The sequence below is a fragment of the Poecilia latipinna genome, unplaced genomic scaffold (genome assembly GCF_001443285.1).
Source record: "Poecilia latipinna isolate Pla-1442-1.1 unplaced genomic scaffold, P_latipinna-1.0 Scaffold2000, whole genome shotgun sequence".
Lineage (NCBI taxonomy): Eukaryota > Metazoa > Chordata > Actinopteri > Cyprinodontiformes > Poeciliidae > Poecilia > Poecilia latipinna.
Genome location: NW_015114616.1, coordinates 55,109 through 77,170, shown reverse-complemented (window position 1 = coordinate 77,170; position 22,062 = coordinate 55,109). Strand labels below are relative to the sequence as shown.

General features: G+C 37.7%; 1 protein-coding gene across 1 annotated transcript in view; it reads left to right on the top strand.

The window, feature by feature from the left end:
- Positions 1-22,062, top strand: part of LOC106935680 (EGF-like repeat and discoidin I-like domain-containing protein 3) — a gene marked incomplete at its 5' end in the record, with an annotated part of 63,707 nt that overhangs the window by 32,054 nt on the left and 9,591 nt on the right. The window contains one exon of the mRNA XM_015016257.1: positions 18,037-18,192. Coding sequence (XP_014871743.1) covers positions 18,037-18,192 — 156 coding nt within the window. The remainder of the gene's footprint in view (positions 1-18,036; positions 18,193-22,062) is intronic.

The window sequence follows — 22,062 nt, the reverse complement described above, 5'->3', positions numbered from 1 at the left end:
ACACACACACACACACACACACACACACACACACAAAATCCACTCATCTATTTGTTCATTCATTAATGTCTGCACTCTGTGTTGAGGGGCTTCCTGGAAGAAATAAGTGCTCTGTGTGGATGTTAATGTTGATCATAGAAAGCAGGATTGTACTTTAATTTCAGGTTTGGTTGATTCTTTGAAGCTTTGATAGATCCTTGAATATTATTTATTGGAAATACTTTTCTGATAAAAAAAGAAAATAAGCATATGGTTAAGTTTTAATCCACTTGAACAACTAAGAATATATAAGAGGCAGGAATAAAAGTCATAAAACATTGCTCAATAAGGGCAACTGCATATGTTTAATTCATGAGACAAAGCTCGATAACATCAAGCTTTCTGTTGGTCCTCTGTGGCAGATTTCACCCTGGCAGAGCTAGTCTGCAGGCTGACAGTGACAGAATAATCGTGTCGTCTCCAAGCTGTGGACAGTAAATACATAATATCAGATGGATGAGGAAGAATCCAAAATTAACCAACATGATCAGGCTTCTTCTATTCTGGGTCTTATCTGCACCTCCTTGCTTATCCATGTTTTAAGAGTCCTCTCTGTCTTCTTATTCTCATGAATAAATATTCATGACGGCAAACACACGGTTACTTTGGCGGAGAACATTTGCTTCTTTTAGCTAGCTGCACATAAAACATCTATGTTTTAAACAAAGGTTTACGACCCGTAGCCTACTTGCAAGAAGGCAGAGGTTCAGTTAGCTAAAGAATCACTGGGAAACAGACCAGGCACAGCAATGAGTCCTGAACCAGTGAGGTGGTAAAAGTGCGCAAGGGCAGAGGAAAATGCTGATAGGCAAGCTGAGTTCTGCTTTACACAAAGAAAGTCTGTTTGAGTTAGCAAAGAACATTAACAGAGTGTGGCTAGCAATTTAAAAAGATGAGGAAAAATACACCTGGAATCACCAGCAACATTTATCCTCCCTCCACCTGAAATACATACCATTATGGATCCATTGATTCCTGTATCAGTTTAATCCTCTTCAAGGTCTTTGGTGGATGGATTCTGCTCAAATTGTTATGAGGGGAAAACGTTCATCCCCGAGTGAATCACAAGTCTGCTTCAGGGTTAGTAGAAAAAAAGAAGAAGCTTAGCTTGGCCTCTGATTGTGAATAGAAACAAGGGGATCAGGAGAAACTTTTTATGATATTTTATCATTTGACATTTGTATGAATCGGTTGGCAAAAGATAAAGCCTCTTTTCAAGCATCTAAATGCATTTGGTGTTTAAGAGTTAAATTCAAAATGTCCCTGTACATTACTATGCTGCTGATGAACACCAGCTCTTCTACAATCCATCCTGAACATCAGTGCATTTTGACTCTTTACATAGATTGTTATCTCCTGTGTATCACAGGCTAGAAGCAATAATAAATAGATGCGATGCTCAATGGATTTCTGCTCGGGTTATGAGCATGTGCATAGCGTGAGATTAAGTAACAGTATTATTTGGTCATTTACATATATTTTGTAGAAATTACATTTATGCTGAGTATAAATCATGTCTCTAAGATGTGACTCGCACTATATAATTTTTCAACACGTTCAAAAAAGCATAGGGTACTCTGTCTTTGCAAGAGATAACATCCTATAGTATCAGATGCATGGGAAGATGACACTGAATCATTATTTAGTCAAAGCTACAGATATTGCAATAATGTGCTTTTTTGTTGTTGTTGTTTTTTGTTTTTTTTCTGTGATATTATTTTTCATTTCCAAAGTCTGAAAATGAGGGACAATTTTAAGGAAAACTTGAAGGAAGTCTATCTCCTATTAACTTGAATAACATGATGATTAGATTTATTTGAAGGACAACTGTGTAATACAGTTCTAAACGTTCTTGTATGGGAGAAAAATACAATATTTTTGTAAAATTTTCAGTAGGATGAGTTATCTACTTTATCCTTCAGTCTGCAGCATACAGAAGGTATCAAAAATTATATGAAAGCTGTTTTTCAGCACACTGGACTACTTAATATTCTGGTTACATGTTTTGGTTATTTTTCTTGAGGTACACATGGGAAATAATATTAATAACAAAAATAACTAATCAATTTGAAGAGTGTTTGCTGTTGAACAAAAAATGTATCCCACAAGGTTGACATCTTCACATTGTGCCTCTTGCAGTCATTAAAAAAAAAAAAACACACATAGCCACTTAGCTTTGTGCAGAAGTGAGAAAAATAAGCTTTTAACACTTTAAAAAATATTTACCAATTTACCAGCTTCAATGAAAAGCTATTAGGTTTTAGGTCTATGAGGTACGAGGTTCAAGATGTTTCACCCACTAATGGAAAAGAGTAACATGTTCAACAGCGCTCAACATGTTAGATGTACCAGGGGTATCCAGGACATTTCACAGTTCAGTGTGTCTGTCAGGCTGGATTTCTCACCATTCTGTGACTCTTGATAGACTCATATGTTCAGGTAAACATCTGATGAACTGTTATTACCACACAGTTCAAGATTACAGTACTAAGCAAAAGTTTTCATACCCAATTTTTCATACTTTTCAACATTTATCCATTGCCTTACAATGATAAACCTCAATATCTCAGTATCTTAAATTTTCCACTTCACTATTGTACACCATTTATATTGCATCAAATGTGAAAAGTTCAAGGCGTACAAATATTTTATACAAATAGTTTATATGTCCAATATTGAATTCCTCCAGATCTCCACAACCCTGTAGTTTAAAATGGGCATCGCAACAGAGTTTTTCCTCATACTTGGACTAGTCACTTTATCTTTGAAAATATGAACAGGCAGAAAAACTTTACTTTTTAAGGCAAAAATAATAATAATATTTTGTCCTGCCAGGTCGAGGTTTGTGCAGCCTGAACAAACATAATATTTCACAGCAACAAGAGCCAACTAACTTAATCACAGCTACAAAGAATTGGTGCCACCAAATGCTTCACCGAGCACTGAAACTGAAACAGCAACTCGGTACAATTTAATACAGTGGTAAATTTATAAACAAAAAACTTTTTGTTTTGTGTTTCTGAATTTGTGTCAACAATGCATTAACATGTTTGTAGCTCACATCTCTGTTTAAAAAAAAATTAAAAAAGTACAGTTTGAGCACGTTTTCAGCTTAATCATGTTTAAAACTTTCTTTTATCTTTATAAAGTACCTTTATTCTGACAAACAAGCTTCACTTAAACAGCAAATTCTAATTTATTGAATATAACTGCAGTAGTGTTTGAGCATAGATTTAATTATCAATATTAATTATTTTTGTTGCTTTGATTTTATATACAATTTATTTATTAAAACAAAGATGCAAGCACGTGCATAAGTTAACTTTAATTAATGCATTTATTCAATGATGATATTTGTTTTCTGTCAACTTTTGACAAGATCTGCTGATGCAACTCTTGGAAGCTAGCACAACAGATGACCAGGGCTTGGATTCTGGCTGCCAAGTTTCGTCTTGGCAGATGTGCCAGCCCACTATCAGAGAGGCACAATTACATTTTCAGCTTGTTGCCATGATCAATCAGTGTAAAATCTTAAGATTTGGCGAGGTTCTGTTAGTGTATGTGTGTGTCCAGTGATAGGTATTTTGTGGCATTATGAGTCACACAAGACTTCTTTGGAAAATATTTTCAGATGGGACCAACATGAAACTAAGACACAACCCATTTGGACACAACTAATGTTGGTATGTCAGTTTGAAATGCCTCCCCCACTATGGCTGCTAATTCAATTAGCTTGCGAACATTAACCAACAATTTTGGAAGGATCTTAGAATCTGCACTCATTTGAAATAACGGGTGATGTAAATTTCATTAGGGAATTATCGCCAGGGCCTGATTTTAATCCTGCCCAATATGGCTCTTTCTTTTCTTCATTTTATTCAATTTCCCTGCAGCTAGCATGCTGATTCAATTAGCATCCAAATGAAGTTTCAAAAAGGATAGTAAGTCCATCTGCTTCTCCGTTCCAACTGGTTGGTTTTAGTTTCCCTTCCTTCCCTCTGTACTCTTTGCATGCATCGGTCTGGAATCTGTGTAATGCAAGTATTTTGTCTTCATTATCCAATAAAAAATGTTTTCCCTCAACACAACAACCTTATCCTCATCGCTCTCTCACTGTCTCTGCTATGCTTTCAAACCACACTCTATCAGCAGACACTGGTTGCATTTATCTGCTTTATCGCAGGATGATTGATCCATGAGTCTGCAGTAGTTCCTGCTGTAATCAGGAGGATCTGCAGAAACTGTCAGAAGTGAATGTGTCAGATGTTAAATTGGTGCAGCAGAGATTAGGTCCAGGGTGCACATGCATATCTTTGGTTTGAAAGTGTGTTGAAGGGATCTTTGGACAGGCAAGCAGCATTTCCTGCTGATCACATTGCCAGATTTAAAACATCTTTCTAATTTAACCTGATTCTGGGAAGTTGCGCTCAGGATTTCTTTCGTACCAGAGCGCTTACATTTTCTATTCTTTTTGGCGGTTTATTGATATAAGTGCTTTAAGCCAGCCTCTTCTTCCAACTCCTTCCATGCCATGAATTTAACTTTTGTTAGCATTTCATAATTTTCTACTTGGGCACAGTAATATTTGAGTTTTTTTGAAGAAGCAGTATTATGTATATTCCAGGCACATAGTGCCATTTTACAGCACAATAAAGTAACTATGTAACCTTCAGTTATGAAAATGACTTAAAAGAAATTTCACTATGCAATGTAATGCATGTGTCTCTTTAAGAGGCAATTGGTGTTTTTGACACTTGACTTTCAGCACATGATCACAAAGTTTCTGTAATAATCTGCTTACAATGTTCTTTGGAGCATAGCAAATATCAGCTGCAGACGTTCTTTGCTATACTCCAAAGAACGTCGCTTGGGATGGCAGCTCTGTGAGGCAGAAGCTCGGTTTGGAAACTGCAGCTCAGTAGAGGAGCTGCGTGAAAAAGGCAGTGCTTGGTGAGAAGCAAGCATAGAGGCATCCTCGAATGGCCGCCACAAGAGATTCAAGCATTTCTCATACGTGCAGGAAAGAATCAAAGTAACACCCCCGGTATGTTTTTGATGACAGAATAACATTGTAACATGATATAAAGCTGGGGAAAAAAGTCAATTTTACCTATCCTCAATACCCCCTAGCCACATGGGGTCCATATAAGAATGGAAAAGCCACATTTTAAGCTTCTGCATTTTTATTTCCTCTTTCATTCTATTTAATTGAAAATTATTTTCTTGCCTTCTTTGCAAGCGATAGATTTGATTTCAAAGATCACACACTGAGACAGTCTAGATTTCTTCTGCAAATTGAAGTCCATCAGATGTATTGTCACAGTGAGCATTAAACAGTGTGTGAAATTCCCCATGTGAATGATCGAGTGTGCTGCCATGGAACATTTTTTATGCATATGAATCCTAATACTTCACTTCAGAACCACTAAAAGTCAGAGGCACCTGAGTAGTTCCAGGAATGCTTTCCTACTTTAAGCCCTTGTGTTAAGTGATTGAAACCACTGTGTCTGATTTATCTTCATGTTTCCTTTGTCATAAGTAATATCCTTCGTTGGTTTCTGCAATGAACTGAAGTCTGAACTTGTGTGTCGTAGTTTTAATGCTGTGTGCTATGAGTGGCTTGTCAGAGACCTTTAGAGTTAATAATGTCAATGTTTAAAGGTATAAATACCAGTTTATGCTTGGTGTGACAGCAAAGTCATTGGCAAATCTGATAATGTACCGTTTCTCTCTTGTGTTTTCCACAACACCCTTAACTAACCTAGACGAAAGGCACTTGAACAGTACCTTGGATTTGCATCACTTTTCTTCCTTATATTTTGGACTTTGAAGTCACAAACAGAACAGATCACTATGCTTCAGTCAAGGGTAGTCGTTAAATAATGAAATAAATTTGAAAGATGCCATGGAATATTGTTGCTTTGTTGGTGATTTGTGAAAGTCCAGAGGCGGCTTAAGGGGAAGCTTGTCTTTGCGACTCTATGATGGAACATTTTGAAAGAAGCTTCAAATCCCAAAAAATATCAACATACTGAATAGTTGTTTCAGTTTCACTGGTCAACTCCATGTCCACTAGATGGCAGTTTTGAGTTAGTTTCCAAATTTAGAAGAAAGTTTTAGACAGCAGCAAACATGCCGACAGTGAAGAAAGTCTCAATGATTTACGTTCTCAGAGGAGAAATACGGTCACATCACAGCAGATCGATGTGCTTTGTGTGGAGTTCTACCATTTTTGTCAATGTATATATCTCCTCCTTCACACCTTTCTGTGAGGAATTTGCCCTTCTTCCCAACAGGTGCTGTGTTAAAATGACATAATTTATGAATGTATTTCTTTGTATTTATGTTTTAAGGATTTAAATCTGGTTGATCAGTTTAATAGTTGAAGTTGTTTGTCTCATCACTCTATCTCTGTCTATGAGGTCATGTGATCATGTGTTGCCATGAGAATTGCTGACAAAAAGCATGTGTGTTCAATCAGCCTCACTGGGTTCAGCCACCTTGACTGGAGGGAGGAGAAATGGCTTTGATTGTGTTTTGGTTTAGATTATTGTTTGGCTTTGAACTGAAGTTGATGAGGTTGATTCTGATTATGTAAATATGGTTTTTGAAATATTTAATTTAGTCAAAAAAGTGTTAATGTGCGTAAAGAATACCTGAATTTTGTCTCTCCCCCCTTGTAATTAGCAGTGGTATAGGCTGAAATGTCTTAAAGGCTGGGTGTTCTCAAATAGCATGGCTTTTTGTTGTGTGTTTGTGGTCGAGGTAAGAACTATAAGTGTTCCTTGACTGTAAAAAAAACACTAAGAAAATCTATAAAAATATATATATATATATATGTATATATATATATATATATATATATATATATATATATATATATATATATATATATATATATATATATATACACATATAATTTTTTTTTATTTTTTTGTGTTTGGGTGGGTGTATTTTTCGTCAGTCTGTCATTTGACAATGCCCTCAAATCTTACATTTTCACTGACTGTACATGAAGTATATCAAACTGCCCCAAATTACCTGTATTATAGCAAGCTCCCCAATGACAGACTAAAATACACACAAACTGTTGTTTATTACTAGTATTATTTCTTTTATATTCATTTAAATCACATGTGAAAGCTTAGAACACAATATTACACATCTAGATGGACAAACTCAATATATTTCAATGAACATTTGTAACAATTTTACATCAGCTACGCTAACTAGCAATTTTTCATGCAAATGTGCTGGCAAGAAGATTAGAGTGAAGGGAAGCAGGAAGGAAGTGGGAGGATGTTTAATGTATGATTCAGTTCATGTATAACTGTTTGGCTTTCAATTTTTGTGGCTGCCACCAGTTTGCTGTTTACTGTGAGTTACTGCAGAGTGTTTTCCCTGCACTTATATCCCCAGCAGTTTTGGCTGCGAGATGTAACTCTCTCTATATACATCAAACAATCCATCTTGATCTGTGACCGAGCTATTTATCCTCATAACTTGACGGGAAATGCTACACGCAGATCTGGCTTTAAGGAATCTACATTTGACTAACATTTCACACCCAGCACTCCCAGGAACAGTGTATACAAGTCAAATTTGAAAAAGAGGAAAATGTTTAAGTTCACGCTGGAATGTTGTCAGAGCTGACCTGCTCTATGATGCTTTACCACTGTGACATTGCCTTTTCTATGCTCCATGCTCCGGGGCAACTTCAGACTGCCAGCACACCTTCCCTTCACAGTGTGAGCGCTCAGCAGGCATTTATACCTTCTGACATCCCATCACCCCGTGTGGAAAAACACTGATCACAAGAACCGTTAGAGGGGAGATTGTCTCCGTCTCTCGCTGCCTCTTTCTGTCTCTGCGTGTTTGTGTCTACTGAGAAATTCAAGCAAGGACCAAATATTATTTTTTCAAAAGTCAGATCATGGACTGTATGCAAATATGGGAGGATTGTTTATTTGTAAATTGGTTCCAAATACTATATGGTGTGGCAAATTACTAAGTGAGAGAGAGTCTCAGATAAACAAATGAGCAAACGGCAAGAGAATGAAAAATGGAGTTCGCTGATTTTGTGTGGGTGGATAGGCCCCAAGGAAGAGAGACACAGAGAATGAGTTATAAATTAGCAGTGGAACATGAGACTTCCTCTCATACATTGGAACAAGTGTAGTATTTAGCTTTAACAAGAACATTCATGTTGCATTTGACTATACTTTCTAGATTTTGTAACACAGTGTTACAATCCATGTAGATTATGCAACAGTGACAGATCCAAAATTGATTGCATAGAGCCAATATTTAAAGTCTAAAGTTTCCATGCAACATCAATGATTTATAAAAGCTGGAATTGGGCTGAAGTTTGAGTTTATTGTGTGTGTTCACTCAATCAAACAAAGTCCAAACTATACATTAAGGCTCAAATATTTGCATACACATTCTACAATGTTTGGATGAATATCTATTTGCCGGTTGCATAGAAACCATACAGTGTTGTAGCAATCAACACAGTTCTGGCATTCTGGGAAGAATGACAGAAGGTATTATATCCTCATCAAAAACATCAAACATTGCTTTGATTCTTTCATGCATGTTTGAGAAATCCCTGGATCTCCTGTGGGAGGCATTTGGGAGTGCCTAAGCACTTGCTCTCACAAAGCACCACCTACTTCCACAAAGTTCCTCCTTGTAGCTGTAGTCTCCAGCCAGGCTTCCACCTCACAGAGCACCCCTCAACTAAACCTCCCTCACTTAGCTCCACCAGACTAGCAGGAGCAGCAATCAGTAAACATTTGGTGTAGTTGTGAGTCCACTGAGTTCATCGCTCATTTCTTAATCCAGCTCTCCTAAGAATGATTAACAGTGGAACGTCACATTACTGTGCTAGAAACAGCAGCAGCTTCTTAAAGAGGCAGAGGCAAATTTAAAGGCATCAAATTTGTTTTAAGCTATGCTTGATCTATGCAACTTTTTTATAGCAACTGAAGGCAACTTAGTTACTTGACTGTGTCATAAAATGACACTATGTGCCTGAAAAACACAAAATGACACCAAAAGTTCAATGTTAGTCTTCCTTATCAATTCATAAACCCCCCTGTATTTCTTTAAACCACTGGCGGCTAAACAAATCCTCAACATGATGCTACCACCACAGTGCTCTAAACCTGGTACCAAAACCCCCTATAGGTTTTGGATGTGTTTCCTCTATTGTTCCTGAATATTGGAACCAATTAGTTTTTATTGGAGATGACAGACAATTTATTTAAGAAGCCATGGTCAAATATTCAAATATTAGAAGTGGTGTCTATATCGAACTTGACCCTGTAAAGATGAAATCCATAACAAATTAAAACTGGTGCCTCCAGTTATTGCTCATGAAATTCATTAGCTTGTTTGATTATTCTACATCATTCTACATTAACAAAATAAAGGAGAGTTAAAAAGCAATATTAAACATCCAAAGTTATTTGATATATGGTTTGTTGAATGTATGTAAAGTTCTGATTGCTGCTGCATCTAAACAACATTTTTGCTTACTAATTGACATGCAGTTTGAAGCAAAGACAGGTTATTTTTTGCTGTGGAAGAATTATTTTATCTTCTTATTTTGTTTCATTTGTTTGATTTCACTCTCAAGCTGAACATGTGGGTTTGTCGTCCAACAGGTTCTTTCATCTGAACATTTTGTAGTACCTGATGCTAGAGATTGCCTGAGGGTACAGAAGTGTATTTACTCCAAACATTTACTGCTTTTTTTTTTTTTTTTTTTTTTTGTTTTTTAAAATCTTTTAGATCCCTATTTTTTTTTTTCCCCTTTTTTTTTTATTCTATATAGCTATAACCGGAAGGAATTGTGACAGTTGTAATCCTTCGGTTTTCTGTAGACACTGTGGAGCGCTCCATGTTTCTACAGATGGTTTTGATTCAGTTTGAGTCGAAGCTTCACCTAGCAGATGATTTAAAATTTATACGTCGATTGCTCATACCATCTCTGCCGACATTTTGCCTTTTTCTCAGATTTTTTGTGTCACTGTCAATGTGCTGCTAACTGCATCAAATTGCGCAGATCATTATATTTCATACATGACATGGACAATTTCGGTTGTATTGCTCTGCTTGTCATAAGAAGGCTGGAGCCGCAGTTGTGGCTGTCTTTGCTTTATGTCTTTAAGTGTGTCAGACTCGTTCAATGATCCAGAGTTGTCCTCATATCTCATGGTTGCCATGACTCTGTGACTGTCTCTGGAGGTGGATCTGCAATGTGAAAGTAAGAGTCAACCTTAACTCTTCATGATTTCTCAATAGCATTAACATAATCAGAAGGTATGCAGGACATGTTTAGGTTACACTTTGAAAGGAGGATTTGAAAGGCCATTTAGTCTTTGTTGATCAGACTTCCTGGCTCAGGAATGTACTACTTCCATTTAGCTGAAGTTATCACTTATTCTAGTAGAATAGAAACATGACAAACTACTTTATGTTCTTTGAATAGATTTAAAAAAAAATCATTGTAGGTTCTTTTAGCTATTTTAGTTGTTCAACCTGAGCACATGTCCATTAATGGGTATCAGTTAATTGAGAAGATTTAGTATTTTCACTGAAATGGCATTAAGGATCAAAATTAGGACATAATCCACCACAGTATTACTGCCAGGCATTGTGGAATAACAGCAAACTATCAGAATGCATCACTTATATGTACTCAACAGTATTCTCTAATAGTAGGATTGCATCTTAGCTTTCTAATGCTGTAAAACAAATCATCTCCGGCTTTCAAAGTAAGAATATAACGTTTATGTGGCTATTTAAAGTCTGATGTGCTTGGGTTCCTTTAATAAATCTTTTTTTGTTATCTGATCGTTTTAATCTCCTTAGCTTGTGTCGTACTTCATTGTCTCATATCTTATTCTATCAACCTGCAATAAACTGTAGATAAAAGGAAATGTATTTTTAACTTCATCTGGCTCATTTACGTGTCAGACTCATTTAATAACGCTTTGTACTCCAGACTACATTTATGAAGAATGCTTTGGTTGCCAGTGTCAGAAGTAAATAAATAAATACTTTAGTGGATTAGAAAAAGCCTGATACTCTCTACTGTAGTAGCTTGACTGCAGATTAGTATGCATGAGTGATCACATTAACCAAATATTTTCCATCTTTGAAGGGTTTTTTTTAAATGATGATGGCCACACCATCTGGTGTGTGTACTCTGTAATTTGAACAGATTACACACAGTTGACCAATTGGTCCAGGCAAACATAAATTTTCAAATTTACACAGAAAACAGGGGTAACTAAATCAAACAATAAATGAAACATTTCCATCTGAGTACCATCTCTAGACATTGACTTCAATCACTTCTGATTGAAGTGAATGGGGAAAGGAAAGCCTGTACCTCTCTTCTTAAATTGTTGACCCATAACCCAACGCTGCATTAGAAGAAGATAATAATAAATACAACATCTTGATAATGTTTTCCGTCAGCCCAAAGGAACACCAGCATAAATAATTATTTCAATTCAGGCACTGCAGCTACTAGATGCAGTTAGTCAGATCAGAAACAGAAACAGCATCTAGTTAGTCAGCAAGCCATCCTGACTAACTAGATGTTGACTAACTACTTACAGTTAGTCAGGATGGCTTGCCCCACCACTCACCCACCTGGTTGCTGTCACTGCGTACTAATTACAGCCATATGTGCACCACAGGACCACACATGTCCACATCTGTGTACCGGTGGCATGCTGTGTATCTTAATTGTGTTCTAGAAACAATAAAACTGAAACTCACCCCATGAGAAACTGAAAAATATTTGTGCAGACTTGATTGTCTCAGATCACGCAAGTAGTGCTTGTGAGTATTCTTTTCACTGATATTTTTACTGAAACTGCTACATAAAGCACCGAGTGGTCTCTTCATGACTTCAGCTAGTATAGTTTGCAAAAAACAAAAATCACAATTTTCTCAGAAATTGGTGGTTTTATCGTTTTTATTTGTTTCTGGTCTGGCTAATTGTTCCAGGTTTTGCCATGGTGTGTAACATCACTTATGTAAACGCAGCAATTGGAGCAATGCTGCTGGTCAGTATTGCTCAGTATATCTCAGCTATGATCAGCAAATGGAGTTAAGAGGACAGAAATCAGGGAACTTCTCCATCTAAATATCAGTGTATTAAATGGCTCCACAAACCACCTCCATTTACCGAGGTACCTCATTTTGTGTCTTTGTCCAATAACGTACATAATAAAAATAAAATGTCCACTAACGCAATGTTTCTTATTCTCTTAAATTTACCTCTGAATTTGGAAAATAACTCAAACCTGAGTTATTTTCAGGTTTGAGAAATAAACAAATGTAAGCCATTTCATTTGTTTATTAACAAATGAAATGGCTTTCATTTGTTAATAAACAAATGAAAGCCATCTGAGCAGAGACACTTGGCAACATTAGCAATGGCTGTATCTATAAGCTTTAACCAGATATCTGAGAGACGGGCAAAAACGAATGAAACGTACTCTGGCTGGACTTTAGTTTTAGTTTTAAATCAAGCTCTATGTTAATGAAGTTCCTGGTTAAACCAATAACATGCAAACCTGCAGCAGTTTGAACTTCACGGACTGCAAAGCTGCTTACCGCATCATGCGGGAGAACTTAATTAATTGACTGAAAGTATTCACTCTCTACAGCCAGCTGACTGTTGTGTGTTTATGCTGGATCATGCATGTTTTACCCTCTGCATATATGCATGACAGAACTTCTTTATTCAGTCAGAATGATGGCATGCTCATCTGAGAAGCCTTTATGAGCTCTTCTGCTAGTTTTGGCATGATAATGACTCCTGATAATGACTGTTGTGGTCGTGGCATAGAAGATTCATATTGAACATAACGACAAAGCCATGCAAAAGCGTTAGATGTAAAGGATTCCAATGTATGATTAAGCAAATCGACCCAATAAAGGTTATTAAAACTTCCTATGGTGAAAGATGCATTGAATGATAGTATTATCGTCCTCTTGCCGTGGCTTCCAGCTGTAATGATCACTACACTGATATGGGGTTGATGAACCATAGCGTTTTCCTCCTTGTTTCACTGCCAGTTTTGCGCACACGTTTCTGAATTTTTCCCTGAGAGCAATGAGAATGTTCTGAAAATATGTATTACACAAATACATTCCTCCTGAGAGTGTGAAGGTTTAATGATCTACACCATGTAAAGTAAAATCAGCACTGCTTTCATAAATATTTAGTGCTCATTCTTAAAGAAAACCTGGACTCATTTGTATCTTTCAGGGTCACATATAGTGTTTTCATCTTTTTTTTTTGTTTTTCCCTGTTAGAGAAACACCATTTACATCAACTCTGACAATCGCCGTAAAGGTGTTTGACAGAAATATCTTTACAGAGGCTATGTAGCAACTTACAGCAATTTCAAATGACAATCCGATCACTTTCTTTGTGTATATAAATCAACTTAATCTAGTCAATGAGACAGTGTCCTCTAAACAACAACTCAAGATTTAAAATAGCCCTTTAAAAAGAAGACTTTTCTTCTGATTTTATTAAACAATCTAGATCCTTCTTCTATAATAGTAATAATAATAATAATAATAATAATAATAATAATAATAATAATAATAAATCAGGGAACAGAAAAGAATTATAGCACTAAAGAATAACTTAGACTAAAGAAACATGATATAGTGGAACAGAAAATAACTAGAAACAAGAAAACCATCACTAGAACCACTAAGGAAGAAGAAAAGTGGAAAACAGGGCAAACTAAATAAAGAAACCGAAGGAATACCAAAAATAACAAAAATTCAAAACCAAACTCAAACAACCCCAGATCCCAACATTTCTATAAACCAACACTGAACTTTATGTTGATTGACACTGGATTATTTTTTTATTAAAAGTAAATATAAAAGTTTTTGTTTGTTTGTTTTTCATTCAATTTGCAGTGTTTTTTTTGTTGAGTACCTCACTATGACATTTGCTGTGAAATGGTGCTGACTTGACTAAATTAAAATGAAAGAGTTCAATGAAGCTGCAGCTGCTTTTGATACAAAAAGAACGACGCAGCATTCCAGCTTTCCGTTGTTTTGCTGACATCCAAAATTTGAATGTTAGCAAAACAATGTTTTAGGAAATTAGCGTAGTATTTTGAGAACACTTTATTTTGGCTAGAATAAAGGTCCATTTATCACTACATAATAAGATTTAGCAGAACGCATAAAGTGGGCAGGAGAAACAAAAAGTGTTTGGGGATGAAAGGTCAAAGTTGAAGGTTGGCTTACCTCACAACTACAAACTGAACCTAAATTAAGGCCATTTTAGGATCTTAAGCACAGAAATGAAAATCCTGAACTAAAAGCTTGTTTATTTCCTCAGACCGTCTGTGCCACAAGCATTTAAAGATCCTTACAGAGCCTTTTTGCTATTCCAGTTTGTCTGGGTTAAAAGCTCACAGAGGAGCGACTTGGATTGAGAGTGTGATGGAAGAAAGAACAGATGAAGGGGGGGACCGGAGGAAAGACCTTGCTTTAACAAGCTTATCTCGCTCCGTAATTCAGTTTGGGCCATCAAAGTGCTGAGAGCTGGCGTCGCTAGGGGCGGTCGTATTTTTTGACCGCTACCTGTGACAGCAATTACAGGTTTCACTTCAAGCGTGCCTTTGTTTTTGTGGCAGACTTGACTGCTTGGGTTGAACAAGATTACCTCTCTGCTCTGCAACTGGAGCATAATCAAAGCCTCCTGATGCGAGGTGTCATGCCCCTTAGAATCAACCTCACAGCATCTGCTACCATTTCCTCCTTGCCCCTTTATTCCAGGGGTTTGTGTTGACATTATTGTCATCGCAACAGAGCTGTTGCTTTAATATATTCATATACATCACAGGAAATTTTTCCTCTCCCTGCTGCCACAGCTGAAACAGAAATGAGCTTTCCATTTATATGCAAACGGAGGTGAATGCAGAATTTATTTGGTGGGAAAACTCCATGAATAGCGAATTCACATCAAATGAAGCATGTATAGACGCAGTGCAGCATCTGCATAAATGCATGGCTGTAACAGCAGCATTATTAGGTGTGCACACGCAAGCTGCTGTCCTACTTTTCTTAGCTTTGCCTCTCAGAAATGCAGAGTTAGGTGCTAAATCACTCGGGTGCCTTTTAAAGAAACAAAATTTTTTTTTTTTTTTTTCCTTATGCCTTCTTATACACTCAGCAGGAGGTCAGCATTTAAGAGAGCATACACTGTGCCCCAGGAGTGAACCTAAATCTTCAAATAAGTGGGAAAGGTCTCCTGATGCGTTGTTGAAACTTTATGGAAGATGAAAACACTTGATCTTATATTCACATTGCCATTTTGAGTACCACCAATTTTGTGCGGGGTGCTGTTGTGCTCTGCAATATGTCAAGACCTAAAAGAATCCATGAGTTCATCCTGCAGTAGTATTTTTCCCAACAAAAGCCTTTCTTTTTTTGTTGTTGTTTTTGAGCATGACACAGGATTTGTTGCGGCATGACCAGGCCAATTAGTTTGATGTATTGTTGTCCCAGTATTCTATGTAGCATATTCTGCTAAAAATAAATAAATAAATAAATAAATAAAAATAAAACCTTATGTTTGTCTTGCACCTCTTTCTGTGGATCCAAATTTTCCCACTGTCTTTGTGAAGACATATTTTTCATCTTTTGTTGGTGGCAAATTGGTGCTGCTCTGATTTGTCTGATAGGTTAGACAGTTATACAGTGGCATAAACTATCAGCATCACCAAGCGGTGCTATTAAATATTTAAGATCTGTCCTCTGACGTTAATGAAAAAACACAGCCTGTCACCAGAGACAGGATGAAAACGACATCATTACTGCATGGGAAGCCATATTAGATTTTACACATTGAAACGGTTTACGTTTCCCCATACTTATATGACATAATGTACTTTAAAACAAACACTTTGTGTGACGTGCTCCAGAAAGGTGAAGGAATGCAGTAACTTGCAAAATCCCTATACCTCCTGAAATCTTTTTGCAATTTCTGTTGCAGCTACTCAAAAAGAAGTGCTACATTATTCTCGCAATTGTTTTAGAAATAAAAATCTAATAAATGTTCGATAGGTATTTTTGCAATCCTGCATCAATAAGATGTAGAAAAATATTTTATGGCAATTAGAGCTGCAGATCTGTTGAGTGTCGCCTTGCTAGCATGACACATTTTGGGCCAGGAACAAGTCTCTGCGGGGATATTTTGAGTTATTTACTGAATTTGAAAGTATGGATTTTAGGCTTTCTGAACATGTCAGGGAAATAAATTAAATAAATAAAATAAAAGAAGATATGGCCATACTAATGTTGTCTCTGGAAACATTAGTGAGAAAACAGGCCTCAAAGTGTCAGAAGAACTATATCTAGGGTTAATGAGCTCCCTGGGTCGTTCAGAAAATCTTTTCGTTTACATAACTTTGCAAAAACCCCCACCACCCAGCATTTACTGCCTAGAAATGTGTTCGGATAAATGAGCATTTTTCCTACGAGTTTTTGTCAAGCCAAACTAGTAAGAAATATACCGTAATTTCTGAACAGTGAGCCTGTACTTTTTTCACACTCGCGATGGGTCGGTCATGAACATATCGGCTTTAAGAGCTGGCTCTTTCAAGTGAACGACGGGGGTTATCTCCCAACTGAGAGCCTTTTTTCCCCTTTTTTTTATGAAAGCTGCACAAGGATGTGTGGCAGCATGAGGGGTGAGAGAACTGCTGAGCGGGAGGGGAGGGGCGACGGATACAGCAGCACAGCGAGCACTCAGTCAGCAGCACCACACCGAATGAGAGGGGGAGGGCGAAACTTCAGGCAAGTTTAAAGAAGCGAGGACCACCTGAAACGCCACGTTGTACGCGACTCGCACGTTTAATGCAAACTTTCAAAAACCCAACTCAGCCTTTAGACCGAGGCAACATGCTGGGTATTTATGCTTAAAAGAAAACACAGCAAATTAAGAACACATTTTAATGTGAAAGACATTTCCACGGCAGAGTGTAGCCCAGGAAAAGTTACAGTTTCTCATTAAGCATTATAAACAGTATACTCAATATGTGATTTAACCGTTTTGTACATTTCAGATGGGTCTTTCCTTTTAGTTGCATTTTTTAATTTATTGTGTAGAACCCTGTTGTCCAGGTATTCTTTCAGAAGCCGATGCTTATTTTTTGCTGTGCCACATAAATACATATCTTATATTTATTTGTTATTTATATTGACATTTATTTATTTATCTATTGTCTTTTGTGCTAAACAGCTCAAGCTAAATCAGATTTGATGGAGAGTCACTTGCCAAATGTGAACTTAAGGTCTTTCTTACACATTCATGTGGTGTTGCCAATTTTACTTCAGTTTTGTTTCACTTGTGTCATGACAACCACAGTGAAAATGTATAAGTCAAGCAAAACAGTGTGAATATAAATGCAGAATACTTTGCCCTTGCTACTAACAATGGCAGATATTACCATTGTTTGCACTTTACGGTTTAATATATATTTTAGCCTCAGTCAAGTAGTGACGAACTCAAGGTAAAAAACAAAAAAACAAACAAACATAAATAATGAAATTTTAGTCGGCAAAGCACTGTAAGTGTTCAAGGCAACAAATGAGATCCCATTAAGAATTAACCCAAATGGTTGAGTGTGCGTCTGAGAAGTTGCTGCCGCGTGCAGTTTCTGTTTTGCTGAGGCCAGGCTGTGGACTTCGCCTTGTTGTTCAGTATTCTGTGAATAATTGAAACTGACTTGAATTGCACCCAGTGTCTTTTCTCAGTAAATCTGCCGATGACATTGAAGGGAAATAAAAGATGCTGACTGTGTTGTGAGAACTGGGCACGTCAGTTCACTTCTTAGCTTGATGAATTTCTCCAGCAATGAAATCCATCATTCTGTTTTGTTTTGTTTTTTTTCTCCATTTCACTCACGCTGTGGTGTTTGCTTCTCTTAGGTGGACCTGCTTGTGCCAACCAAGGTTACAGGGATCATCACACAAGGAGCAAAAGACTTTGGCCATGTCCAGTTTGTCGGCTCGTACAAACTCGCTTACAGTAACGACGGAGAGCGATGGAGTGTATATCAAGATCAGAAACAAGGAAAAGACAAGGTAAGTTGTTGTTTTGCATCTGCATAATAGCCACAGTGTTTCTTCATGAGCAGATCTTCATTGTCAGCGTGAAATAATAAAAAAAACATAGAAAAGACTAATGGCATAATATGGATCTAGGTACTCTGAGAACAGTAGGTTTGAAATATTTATAACCCAGGCACAGACGAGGGCATCTTCAGTAGATGTCAGAAGCCTAAAAGCAGAGAATGAACAGAAACCGTAGGCAGAAAAAACAACAAACATCAAAAAAAGACAGCCATTAGCTGTGAGGATGTCCATTATAGAAGCTGTCTTCTGCTCTTCACCACTCGTTTGCATCTTCTTATCTTGGGCTTGAACACAACCTGGCTGGTCTGTGCTCTTGCCTCTGATGGGTTTGGGATTAGATAAGACCCCGCTGTCAGCCTGGCTCAGGCGGTACTATGCTGACAGACCTGTTTACGGCCCTTCAGCAGAGTTCACATGTCTCTCACAATCGTCCGTAACCACATAGACAACATGGAACTGCTGCAGCCTGATATCATGAGAGGTGCAGCCACAGGATTGTCTTTCATATATGCTGTTGGCAGGAGATGTTCTAGCTTTTCTTGCTATCTGTGTTATTAAAAGATAAACCTTCTTAATCTTGATGCGATTCTGATGTGTTGCCTGCAGGAATCAAAGCGCAAAAATGCACATACACCTGTATGAAATGCAGACTTCTTTTGGTTGCTTTCATGTAGGTTCTCTCTCAGGCATCCACACTGTGAAACATTAAAATCTCATAGTAATCTTTACGTAGTAAAGTTTGGAAACAACAAAGAAAAAAAATTTAAGAGTAGTGCTACACAATATTTTAAATTACAATCTTCATATCACTTTTTAGGTATTAACCCTACTTATTTTTTTTCTGTTTTGTTTTTTTTTCCCTCAGTTGGGAAATGTAATACTTCAAATTGGATGTGATATGGTATTGGAACGAAATGCCATACAATGTCTAAATGTTACCCCCATAAGCAAATCTCAAATAAGCAGAATTAAACACATAAATAGATTAATAGGACAATTTGATACATCAAGAATGTCTTTTTGCATGACTAACATTTTGATGACACTTTTACACAGAGAATGCAGTAAAATGTGATTGCATAAAGCTTTGTGGTGTTGAACCATCAAATCTTTCAAATATTTTTGATTTTTTTTCTTTCTTTTTTTTGTAGAATTAAGGTACAACAATCCTTTTACCCATTATAAAGGATGGATGTTTTTTTTTATTTATTCATTTATGGTTTGTTTGTTTTTTACCACAAAGTCTGGTTTTGTCATACCAATGTACTTTTTAATGTAAGGTAGCCTTTACTGATCTGTGGATGTAAAAATTCCTTTTTCAAGGTTTCCTAGTTGTTATTTGGGTCAACTTAATAAACAGAGCAGTCCTTAACGGGGCACATTATCCCAGTCGCTTTATGCACTTATCCTATTTGTGTGCACAGTGCTGCTGGGAAGGATTTCTTGGCCTCTCAAGTTCAAATAGGTTGCTTGATGATTTGATGACTCTCGTGAGAATCTATGGCTGCCAGTGCATACTCAGCATGACTTTCACAATTCCGAGTACAGAATCCTTTCTGCGAAAACACTTGGCAGACGAGGCTAAAGTACCGGTGACGTCTCAGAAAGGCAATAATTTCTTTTCCATTTTGATCAAGGCACATTTTAATTTATTTTGCCAATCCCTCTTTGTGAAGATTAATGATCTGCTCTTTCATTATTACACCTCTTCGAGCAGAACCTATGATACTTAATGTATCATAGTTTGAGCGGGGAGGCATGTTTAGCAAGACATCTGAGAGCCAAGTGGCTGTTTAACTCTATGATTCCTGAAGATGTTTTCTTCTGTCAGTCAGCTAAAGCAGCCATTAATGCTGGAGGACACATTTTGCTGTTGGCCTCTCGAGGCTCCTCCTGGCGCTTCACAATGCTTGACTTGGCAGGGATATACTGGGAAGGCACGCGTGCCTGTGTGTGCGGCTGAGTGTCTGGCTCGAACACATTGGTGGAGGCTTGTAAGTATTCTTCTCAGCTTCCCCCTCCGGCTCCTGTGTGGCAGAGGCTGCAGGCAGTTAGATCTAGATTGAGAGAGGAGGCTCTGTTGGAATACAGATGCTGTCAAAGCAAGCCTCAGCAGCACACACACAACATCCCTCTACAAAATCTATAGAGTAGCTTGTTTGCCTTCTCTTTGCACACAAATCCAATAAAGCCACACCGGTAGCCGAGACAAGTTACAGCACTGCCCACAATTTAAACATTACAAAATTCCTCTTTTTCTTCAGCACACAAACTTCCCAAGCCTTCATCGCTGTGTTGACTAAACCTGCAGTATTGCTTTTTCATGACTGTCGGTATTTACACAGCCTGATAACAGGGAGCCAACCAGGCACAAAAGTAATTGATTTGTGTTTAATAGTGTTTTACAAGTGGCATGAGGTTAATTATCCATTAGAACCCTCAGTTTCCTTCAGGTTAGAGGCTAATTATGAATATAATCATTGAAAAATTTCTCTCCAATGGTCGCTTTTGGGTTTTGATGACCCCAGGCCTAAGTATATGTCAAATTAGAACACTTACCAGACACTCGAAGGAGTGTTTGCAGAGAGAAACACTGTAAGACTCTTAAGATGGCAGACCAATGTTGATAAAGTTGAGTTTGTCTGTTTCAATGTAGTCATGTCAGAGAGAAACAGAGCAGAGGGGGGAAAATATTGGAGGAATCTGATCCCTTAACCTCACCAGCGGGTTTAAATAATGAAGAGTGGGTACTACAGTTGTTGTCCCAGAAGTGCAGAAGGCCTGTCCTTGAATCTGTGATTTTGACTCCGACAGCCAGGAAAATCAATAACTGGGAGCTGTGTTATTCCTGGTTTAGTTTGGGGACACACAATGCATGGAACCCCCTTTTTAATTCACAAAAATACGGTTATCATGGTCTAATGTCAGTGCCACTTTTGTGATGGTTCAGTTACAATTTATGTAGACGTGCTCATACTGCTAAGCATAGCATCTTATGCTTCAAGAAAAACTGTGGTATAGTCTGGGAGTTCAGTCAAAACTTAGGTACTCAGCAATATGTATAGGAGTCAAAATATATATAGTTTGTGGTGCAATAAAACCAAAGGTCAAATGTCTTAAGCCAGTGGTTCCCAAACTTTTTCTTCTGCGCCCCCCCAGTGGTTTCCAAACATTTTCTGTGCCCCCCCCTATGGATTACAAATGGCTGTCTGGTTGAAACGACGAGGGGGGAGCATCGACTTTTTTGGGGGCAAAATGAATGTACGTAGCTGAAAATAGACACCAACATCGGTAGCCAACATTAGCAAGCCATCTTTTAGCTAACATTACCTGCATCCAACAGCTTTACTCAACTCAGTCGGTTAGTTTGGAGGGAAAAACTGTAAAAAGTTCTTTGTGTTTTGCTGGTTTGCTGCCGTGATTCTAACACAAACCTACGTAGCTCCGCACAGCAGCAGCAGGTCTCCTTCACAGGTGGAAACCCAGCGTGAGTAGCGCTCATGTTGCGTTTAAAGGCGGCTCGGAAAAACAGGTTACACCATGTTCACAACGTCTTAAACAGTTTTAACTGCTGATAAAAGTGACAGAGGACACAAATATGGGAGGTGTGGAAGTCTCTACTGTATCAAATTGACATAGGAATAACAGAAAGTTGGCCATTCTAAGGTAAAAGCCCAGCGCATACAGTGTTCATGTTTTGTTTTGTTTTTCATCCAGACGGCTTCCCGCGCCCCCCCTACAATGACACGGCGCCCCCCCCCCCCCCCCCCCCCTCTCCCACCCCCCCCCTTTGTTTTTTATAGGGGGCATTTTTTATTT